At 35.3% G+C, this 10,953-nt stretch overlaps 1 protein-coding gene across 1 annotated transcript; it reads left to right on the top strand.

Annotated features, from left to right (window-relative positions):
- Positions 1-1,675: 1,675 nt before the first annotated feature.
- Positions 1,676-10,076, top strand: LOC150082186 (GTP-binding protein Rhes-like). The gene is made up of 2 exons (XM_090380036.1): positions 1,676-1,762; positions 8,756-10,076. The coding sequence occupies exon 2, from the start codon at positions 8,873-8,875 to the stop codon at positions 9,548-9,550; it is 678 nt and encodes a 225-aa protein (XP_090236162.1). The 5' UTR covers positions 1,676-1,762; positions 8,756-8,872; the 3' UTR covers positions 9,551-10,076.
- The last annotated feature ends 877 nt before the right edge of the window (positions 10,077-10,953 follow it).

Raw genomic sequence — 10,953 nt, 5'->3', positions numbered from 1 at the left:
ATTATAGTAGATGCATTTCTCATCAATAATTAATAAACGTGGAAAGATAAACCGACTTCTCTAAGATTAAAGTTCTAAGAATAGAAAAGCATTTTTTTAAGTATTTTTCTGTATTAACACCTTTCTGTATTAAAACCTCGAAGATCAATTCAATGATGCGGAAACCTTACAACAGAAACACATTCTAAGTGATTCCAATAAAAACTTCGAATGATGTGCGGTCCAATGTTGTAAATAATGCTGTCAGAACAGTGATTTTGTGCACTTATGATTTGTTTATTGCATTCATTGATCAAAAAAATTAAAAACCTGCATTCAATGTATAGTCGGGTTTCCTTTTGGCGTGGATTCCACTGGGTGCCTAAGGAAGGAGTCTAACTTCAGATTTGACCATTCTTCCATCAGGATATTTGTCAGCTGCTATCGTCAGTAGATAACTGTGAAACCGTTCTGCCCTTCCAACGTATCCCAAACACTCAGTTGAATTCACATCTGAAGAATTAGGTAGCCATGGCTGATTTTGGAAATCTTGAGAATGTTCCTCGAACCGTTTAGTTACAACTTTTTCGCATTGCAGGCGGTCCGATACAACAGAAAGATGATGTTCATTAGAGGTAGCAGACCATGATACCACCTCCAGCCGCTTGGGTAGTCGACACGAGACAGTCTAGATTGCCTTCATGAGGTTCATGCTACACTTTCACTAGAAAAAGTATAAATCGAGACTCGTCAGAACATATTATCTTTTTCCACTGTTCCACAGTCTATTCTTGGCATTGGCAGCACTACTCCAGTCTAATCTTTTGATTTTTGTACAGAAAGAAATAGCTTATATACACGAGCACGACTGAAAATCCCAGATTTTTCAACTACAACATTTCAACAATATTTTAGAGATAGTTGCTTTCGACACGTCAGTTGCCTTCTCAATTGTGACTCCTCTTGAACGTGCTCCATCACCTAGGCTTTCCCATGGTCAGATATGATCTAAGAAGCCCCTAGAAAACGTACATTATTTATCTAATATCGAGTAACTTATAATCATACCACGTACGTTTAATTATCTGTTGATACCAATTGCAAATGGTTCCTAATTTTTTGCCCAGTGAGTACTGAAGGTTGAATGCCTGAAAATTTCAAAGAGCTGTACTTGTTGAATACTGCTCAGCCATGACAGATGCTAACAAACCCCCTACTGTGGTTCTAATACTAATATATATTTATTTATATGTACGTTATATTTTGAGATATTCATTAATTACTAACTTCTTTTCTTATTCGGTCCATGTGGGTTTTTAAGCCTTTCACTGGGATGCTGCTGCAAGATTGTTGTTGCAGTTGCAGTCTACTTTTACTTTTCGTCAATTCCGGACACTAAACAATACTTTCTTTACAAATAAGCCCAGCAGGAAAGGAAAAAATAAATAAATAAAATGAATAAAAGTCTGTCTAGTGTACAATCAACATTCTGGAGGAGCTGTTTCTCGACAGCCAACTCACGTGCAGCTGTCAAAGAAGAAAGCACTACCGAGCTCTCATTTCATGTGGATAGGAGAGGAGCACAGTGTTTGGTGATCCCCGGGCTGTGACGTCGTAGCTTCCCGCCGGTTCGTGTACACGTGTGACTCGCCGTCTCGTGGTATATAAACAGTGACGGACGGAAGAAGTCGGAGATAAACACCTGTAGCTGGCTGGTTGTGCATGCAACAGTTTACCAAAGCCTCTTGTCTAACAGTCTTGGAGCTCACGGAGAACAAAAAAGGTAAAAACGTTGATAGTTATTCAAATTCAGTTTTATTTGTGTAATTTTGCTTTGCATATTTCAATTTACTGTTTTTGTTTTCTATCTGTAAGGGATATCGGGCAAAAACTGGCAATTATTGCTGTATAAATGGTATTTTGTATATGCACTAAGAGTGGTAATTTCAAACAACTTTGACAAATAGGTGTAAGAGGGAATATTCAAAAATATAAAATAATTTTTAAGTTTCTCGCTTATTTGCCAATTTTAATCGTATGTATGTTTTATTTTACAATTATTTTCATAAAAATAAGTATATTTTTTCTAAAAATTAATATATACGTAAATTATGTATTTTGTATCTATCCTATTACAGTTTGTATATTTAAATTTACAGTTTTTGTTAACTGCTGTATAAATGGTATTTTGTGTGCATAAAAGTCGTAATTTCAAAAAACTTCGCAAATAGGTGTACACCGTATACTTAGAAATATAAAATAATTTTAAAAATTTACGCTTATATACCAATTTTAATCATATGTATGTTTTATTTTACAATTATTTTCATAAAAATAAGTATATTTTTCTTAAAATTAAATATATGTACTTATTATTTTATATATTATGTAACCTATTGTAAACTGTTCTTGTTCAAAAGAAAGATGAACTGTAATATGTTTTTTATTCGGTTATATAGATAGACATGCTTGAAATTTATATAATTTATTTTTAAATATAATAATTGATTTATTGATCTGGTGTTTGCTGTTGTATAATATCGGTGAATATCTTTTTCACAAAAAACTACACTATACGTGTAAATATATAAACAATTGCCTGTATTTTGTTGACTGGTGCTTTTCTCCTTCATAAAGGTGGAAAATTTATCGTTCATCGCTCAGATAATCGATTTTCTTCATTTCATTATGTCCATAAAGTAAAATATATTTTATTCCAGCTGATATCCGTTAGAATTTTCTTCACTTGAGACTTTTAGCAGCAGCCTTGGAGGATCGATGGGCATTCAACCTTTGAAATTTCTAAATAAAAAAATACTGGTTTTTTTTTCTTTCTTTTCTTTTTTCCAGAATACATTTCCCAGTTCTCCACTCTTTAAATCTCTCAAGTGTACTTAAGATGTTGCTCACTTCTCTCCTACTCTTTCTAATTGTAAATAATTTTCTAAAATTAAAAAGAAAGTTTAATTTAACTCTGATCGTTGATAAAATTGTGGAATTCTCTCTTTCCTCATTGAATTATCCGTTATTTCGTGTTGTAAAAGATTTTTTCATGAACAGTCAACAATATTCAGTTCGCATAGAACGTTTCTTTGTTTCTCTAACTCTATTTTCCCAAGCCATTTCAAATCGGGAAGTGTTCGCTAAATGGAAAGCCTGTGAAAGAGCTTATCTTTCATCCTTCAAGAACTATTCTTGTTTTTTTTTTTTTTTTTTTATATCCTGTCTGAGAGTCGCCTTCGTGTAATGCAGTCTTCTTTTAACCAAAGGACTCACAAAGTGCACGTGCCCTTCTGTTTTTATCAATGTCGGCAAAACTCTTTCACCAACCAGAGTACATTAGCTGTTGGAAACGGAAAAAATAATAATAAAAAGGAAAAGAGAATGGAAAGAGAAAACATTTCGTTGAGATAACCAATTGTCACTACTCCCTATAATCCCAAAATGTTCTTCTGTTTCTCTGCTTCTCTCCAAATGTATTGGATAAATCATTGAACACACTGTTGGGAACCTCAAGTTCTTCCTTCGCATGTTTAAAATAGCGCATGATTTTAGGGATATTTTTTTTTTTACCCTGACAGTATATTGTTTTATTCTAAGACTAGTAAACACTTAGAGCGAGGAAATACATTTATCTTCGATTCAACAATTTAAAAATAACCTTAGTAATGTAAATTTTGAAGGTTGCTCACATCCGGACTCGGTTCTGTTGGACATCAATCCATCTTCTTCTTCAGTGGAATTTGTACTAGTACGATTGGCTCAGTTTAGCTGCAACTCTGATCAAACACTACATCAAAGGAGCGAGGAGTTCCATTGATGTAGTGTTTCTTGGGCTACAAAGGTTCCGAACTTGTCGGGATTTCCAGGGTGAGGGGGGGGGGTTATGCTTTCAGGCGCTTGATGAAGGTGTTGTTTGCTGGTGTCTCTGGTCAAAGAAGGGGGCCAGCCATAAGTGTGGTATTGAGAGAATGGTCTAGAATGGCTCTCAGTCAGGTTCTTTGGGTACCTACCCGATCTGAACAAGGTTGACTTTCCTGTCTTCGACCAAACAGAGGGTTGCGTGTGAAGTTGGAGATCCGGAGATCCTGATTCCAACATGAATGGTGGAAAGGCTTAAGAATCTCGTCTTTGAAGAAGGAACGCCAATAAAATCAGGGTGTGTATCTTCTAATGTTATGGTTAACAAGGAGGTGAGAGAAATGCTAAATAAGATATATTTTTTAATATTCCTTCCCATGCTGATATAGATCTGTGGATGTTGGAAAAGTCAAAGGTGTGACCCCCCGCAATCGATGTTGTATTCGAGATAACCATACTCCCTTTCTGTGTTGATATACGCAGCGATCAGAATATGTAAGTTGATTCCAGATCCTATCAACCTTCTTGAATATTGGTGAGGATCTGCAACCAACACCCAAGATACACAATCCGGTCTATTGGCTCTTTTCAAAAAACATGATCCTTAAGGTTAATAGAAAGTCATCTATTATGAGAAACTCAGACCCTCCTGTTAGTAAACCCGACGTTCAGTCCAATTTATCACACAACGCTCAGTCTGGTGGAAGACAGGGAACTTAAACTCCACTTCCACTTCAGGAGGGACAAGTGGTCATTCTTCAAGTACTATATTGATCACCACGGACCCTTCTTTGGCCTGGGACACCGAGTTATCCAGCAACACCTTCATTAGGTTCCTGCAAATAGACTGAACCAGCTACTCAGAAAACAAACAATCTCTCTCTCTTTATGAACTACACTGGAATGGTTTAGTCCAGCAGCTGACACATGCCAGCTAACATGATGTCTGACGCTGGAGTAAGCTATTGCTAAAAGGAAAGGAAAACTTCCACTATTATGCAGTGACCTCTGATCTTTCCTGTGGTACTTTCCGTCATTCCTAGTTCTCGTTCTTCGGCATGCACGTTGCACTGAGGGTAGTATACAGGATGTTCTAACAGAAACACGTCTGAATTTTTGTATACAATATTTATAATAAGAATACCCTCTTCTGTGTATTCTGATCATATCACACTTGGGATCAACCCTTTCCAATACACATTTTCTTTCTCAAAGAAGCCTTTGGTTTAGTATTTTCCCTAATAGAACTTTAGAAAGTAAAAGTGCGTGACTTGAATTCTAATCCTCGAACTTCTATTTTCTTTCCGCAAAGTGCATTAAGAAACGAATGGAATTGTTGTGTTCGGTTTTGTATCATGACCTAATTTCTCTTTCTCTCTCTCATCATGCACGAAGTAAATATTTCTCCTGTGACAAACACCAAACACCACTTCCAGGAAACGAACGTAAGCACTCCCAGATATTTATTTTGTATTTCGAATTAACTGCGTACAATCCAGACTGAACCCTATTTTTTTTTCTGCCTCTCCAACTGTTTTAAGAGCTCATTAGGTGAACTGTTCCCTTGATAACGCTCTTAGAAATCAAATGCTTTCACTTCCGTTATTGCAAATTAGATCAACGGGAACAGGAAGATGGCAAATTCAATTTTAAGTATTTCCTGCTACGTGTATGAAACATAAAACCGATGCTCGTACATTAGTTTAAACAGAAAACATAAATTATGAAACAATTATGGGATTAAAAATTCGCGGAAATTTATTAAAATTCGAAAATAATTGTCGAGGACATATTGCGTATATGGATAGAGGTCATTAGAAATGAAAGCATCCTCTTCCCTTTGTTAATTTACATTAATTCACCTTAAAATTATATTAATGTATTAGTTAATAATGCATTATTGATTTTATATAAAATAAAACGTTAAATAATAAACGAAGTATCGCCCGAATTACAAGTAGAGCGAGCGCATTCAGGCTCGACCCGGGATATCCACGCAGAATTTTACTTATATATAAAAAGTTGAAAATAATATGCGCAGTTTAAAAATTATTTATAGAAAGACATTCACTGGTCAGGTGAAAGTGTCCATCACAGATTTGTCATCTGATAACAGTTCTCTAGCGGTTTCTTTCTGGAGCTTATCTTTGCAAAGTTTATCTGGATGGAGAGCTAATTTGTTGAAGATCTCAGGGTTATTCAAGAAACATGTCCTTAGAGAATGAAGATTGGTCAGAGTTAGTCGCAGAGAGGGACAAGAGTCAGGGTAATCTCTTCTCGTCTACTTTGGTCCAGAGATTAATGATGATACAGTAGGGAGCATCAACTCGCTCCGTTATAAGCCATGCTAACATGAGGGCATTTCTTGAAGCCATCAGATGTCTCTGGGGAATGGTGCTCAGATTTTCTTGGAGGATAGACCTGGAAATAGTAAGAGGGTTGCCCACCGCCGTATTCATCCACCATGGCAACCAATATTCCAAACCGAGGTACTTGTTTAGGTAAGAGGCAGGAGCAGAGGACCAAATTTCAGAAGCGTACAGCCTTTAGGATGTACTGGCAAATCAGCGCTAGATGGTGCACACCCACGAGCTCCTGTGGTACAGTCCATAGTGCTGCGTATGTCTTCTTTCTCAACCTATGCAATAAACATGTAATAGCTTTTAGCAGATTACGAAATTGCGTGATGGGAATGGATGATAACTATATTCCTTGACTTGAAAGGCACTTAGAAAACGTAAACAGATTAGTTTTCTGGAATCTCCCCATCTCTCTCTCTCTATATATATATAAATATATTCCTTTCCTATCCTTTGTGGCTCAATTTATGGTTACCCAATAAACACAGACGTCTCTGGGTTTGCTGTATTAATTTGAGGAGTGGGTGATTAAATGTTTTTACTCAGTGTCCTATTTTATTGCATCTTACGAATCTAAAAGGAGAATTTGTGTTCAGGATTTACTGCAGATTATTTCACGTTTCTCAAATGTCATCATTTCTGTTTGCTCTTTTGGAACCACATTGGTATTAGTTCTAAGAGGATCAAATGTGTTTATAATATAACTGAACTATTTTGTTGTATCTTTTTTATGTGAAAACGGCCAATGTCTGACTCTCCTCCGTTGCTAAGAAGGCTAGAAAGATAGAATAAATTAATAGTTCAGTCATACTATAAAAACTGAGGGGGCAGAAGATGGTGATGAATTTAGATGAGGCTCGATGTTAGTAAAGGAGAACCACACGGCTCTTCATAAGGTCCACATCTCTATCAGAGATTTGACTTTAAAATCAAATTGCATGTCTTATACAGATTCAAAACTATTTTAAAACCAATATTATTATATAGTCTGTAATATATTGTAACTGTAAATAATAGCTTTTCCAAAAAAATCAAATAATTGATTATAAGTTCTATTTTATTCCCAATTCAAATGCAATCACCAGATCAGGATATGTATTATCCCCAAAATTACTATAATTTATTAAATTTTTCTAGCTATTCGATTTTAATTTTATAAATGTATTATTCAAATAAATAAATGGTTAATTAAATTACTTAAATACAATAAAATTGTATAAATTTTAAATACAAAGTTTACAATGTCTTGTTCCCAATATTAATAATTTCGAATAAAATATGTTAATTAGAAACCATCGCATGCTTTTACAAAAATTTTATTAAATAATCAGGAAAACCACATGCTGCATTTGTAAAATAACTGGAATCAGCTGAAATTACCGGGGAAGTTCTTTAAAGGCAGCGCCATATTGCTCGAAGGAATTTGGAATTCCATGGCATTTAACATCAGAAGAAGGTTATCGAAAACTGTCCAGCTTTAACGATATGAGCCCACGCAGTTCAGAAACTGCCATTATGTGTTTAGAGGAATGCAAATTTTATCCAATGTCACTAAGGGAGGTATGCCAGACAATGTCTCCATTAATTTTGCTCCCTTCAACTGCGATGTCACACATAATGATAAACGCTTTAACTTTCAGCTTCTGTTTAGCAAAACACGTAATGTAATACGAGGATCCGTCTCTGAAGACTGCCAACGAATATTAAGCGAAAGCAAAGAGAAAATTTCTTAGGAATTTTGTTTATAGCTGTAATGAACGCTACACGTGATTTGCAGCAGTGATTCCTAAACAGGGTGCCGCATCACTGAGCGCTGTCCATGTTTTAAAATGGAGAAGTTCAAATAAATGTTAATCATTTTTAGGAGAAAAGCTCAAAATTTAATACTGTTTTCTCTCTCGGTAAAAAAATCTCCCCGCATCACCTGTCCATCCTCTCTAATAATTTCCTTACATTTCTTCAAATTAACCGCATACAATCGGGAAATATTAAGAAAGCATGTACTCGTCTCGACGATCTCATTTGTCTTTAAGATACTTTAACATGCTTGCGGATTATCTTTATCTTTAATCTGTTTTGGCAGCAGAATTTATACTGTATAAATAATGCGATGGTCTTTAATCCTAGCAGTAGAACAAACTTTCCTTTGCAACGAGTTGCCCTGGTATTGCACTACTTTAAAAGGTGGACTGCCACGACAGCCTGTTTCATGGCTAACTGTTCCCTCACTAGACAGCAGGTGGTCGACAATAAAACAAAATATGTTTATTTTATTTAAAAAATTCTAGAAAATGCGGTATATAATAAAAATAAAAATAATTTTAGCAAAAATATGGCTTCAACGCAAAGAAAAATAAACATTTTGTATTTCTGGGAAAAGAATTATTAATCATTAATTTAATTATTATTAAATAAATGGAATTATACTTAAATTATTAATTAATAATTTTAATATTTATTAGATGGCAGAATTTTAAAAATTTGCTCTTTTTTTTATTGTATGCATACTTAGTTTTTATCCCTTTATTTAATCTTTTATATTCTATCTTTCTCAGGTGTTTACAGTCTACAAAAGATGCTGATACCTCTCTAACTTCACACAAATTATCTGATCTGAGCAAAGTAAGGTACATCAGTGGATTATTGTGTGTAAACATCCGATATCTACGAGGATGCCAGGTTCAAATGTTCCATCAGTAGGATCAGCAAATGATGGAGGATGGCAACAAGTTAAGGGACACTATCGTCTGGTTGTCATGGGAGCTGAAAGGGTCGGCAAAACAGCTATCATACAACAATTCTTATACGACCAATTCCCAGTTGAATATCGTGCCACGGTAGAAGAATTACATCGCGGAGAATATGACGTCGGGGGTTGTGGCCTTACCCTAGATATTCTCGACACTAGTGGATCCTATGAATTTCCAGCAATGAGGCAGTTGGCCATCACCACAGGGGATGCATTTATCCTCGTTTATTCCGTTGACAGCAACGAATCCTTCGAAGAAGTACGAAGACTGAGAGAAATGATAATAGAAGCGAGGCCTAACGCCGGCCCTATCGTTGTGGTTGGTAATAAAAGTGACCTTGAAGATTGTCGCGTGGTAAAGAAAGAAGTTGCCGAAACAATAATAGGAATTGATTGGGAAAATGGTTTCGTGGAAGCTTCGGCAAAAGAAAATAAAAACATTTTAGCGATATTTAAAGAACTGTTGCTACAAGCTCGAATTCCTTATGACCTGAGTCCTGCTGTCCAGCGTAGGCGCCAATCGTTGCCTATGTGTCCTTCTAAACCAGCAATAGCTAAAGATAAGATCAGATTGAAGAGAAACAGTTGCGCTGTCTCGTAATCAGTTTATCTCTTTAAAGACTGTGATTATTAGAACTTAAACATACTTGTAAGGTGCTTAATCCAATGCAAAGCGGTCTACATATTATGACTGCCTTTTTCTTTCTCTTAAGTCACTCAGTCGTTCAGTATTAGAGCTAATATCTGATTAGCTAAGCTTGCGTGGTCAGTAGAGTGTCGCCATTTGCTGCAAAGCGTGCAATAATTCTTTTCTTTCCGAACAGGTCATTTAGACCTCGCTACAAGTGAATGTCTTCACTAAAAGAGGCACGAGGACTGGTAATTGGACTAATTTGTGAAGATTCCGTTTACAATCTTCTGTAGTTTGACTATGGGACTGAAGTCATCTCTTAAAGGAATGATTCTGCGCACCCTTCAGACAAGATACATCATTGTAGAAATACTTAAACACCAATAATGTAAATTTATAGTAAATATATTTAAAATTTCAAATGTGTTTGTCTTTCACTAAGATGAAAGCGCATAATGATAATTTTTAATTAGCAACCAAATGAATAATTAGGAAATGTAATTAACTCGATGTATGATTTTCAATCAATGATGTTTACTTGCTAAATGAACTGTCTTCATAGCTGCCAAATATCAGTCTGAAAATAAACGTTTTTATATTGACTCTTGCGTTGAATTCATTTATTTTGAAATAATTTAATAAATTTTGTTTTAAAATTCCACAAGAAATACAAACCAAGTAGTGATGATCCTAGTTTATCTGAATGGATAAAGTTGATATAATTTTTGAAGCCTCGATGGAGAATGTATTTAATTTGGGTAAAAAACAGATTAAAACAAAAATTATACAAATAGAAAAAAAAAACAGAAATTAAATCATAATTCGTGTTGTTAAATGTTCTTGACGATGTCCATAGCAGAACAGAAGTTAAAATAATACGTCGAATAGGCAAATTGAACAATAAAAATTAATAAAAAAGGGAGATTTTAAAAACTGTCCTCATCAGAAGTTTCTTCGTTTACACTGAGCTGAATAATAAGCTCATCTACGACTTCTTCAACATGTCCATCTGTATCCCAATACTTTTTCTCTAAATGTTCAATATGTTTGCAGTGTTTTCCCATTCGCTTTATCTAATCTCCTCGAATGCTTCGCTTAACAAAAATTAAAGGTTGGACAAACTCAAGTTTGCGGACACATTTTCCTCTCTATGCCCTTTTTACTGAAGACCAAACAAATTCAATTGCTTTCAAATCGCAATGGTATGGTGAAACACGAATGACATCATGGCCTGCGTCATTGATGATCTTGTTTACTCTGTAAATATTTGTTTTTGGTGCATGCTGTGGAAAGAGAAACTCCTTTTGCTGCCGAAACACGTTTTCTATCTTGGCAGATTGGTAGTTGAAGATTACTGCGAAGTTCTAGCTTAG

Source organism: Mastigoproctus giganteus, chromosome 8, assembly GCF_048544385.1.
Source record: "Mastigoproctus giganteus isolate SK-2022 chromosome 8, ASM4854438v1, whole genome shotgun sequence".
NCBI lineage: Eukaryota > Metazoa > Arthropoda > Arachnida > Uropygi > Thelyphonidae > Mastigoproctus > Mastigoproctus giganteus.
The sequence above is the reverse complement of the archived record's forward strand: the minus strand, read 5'-3'. Positions and strand labels throughout refer to the sequence as shown.

Bases quoted from the DNA above. Each gene is read 5' to 3' on its own strand.
- LOC150082186 (XM_090380036.1), top strand. From the start codon at position 8,873: ATGCCAGGTTCAAATGTTCCATCAGTAGGATCAGCAAATGATGGAGGA.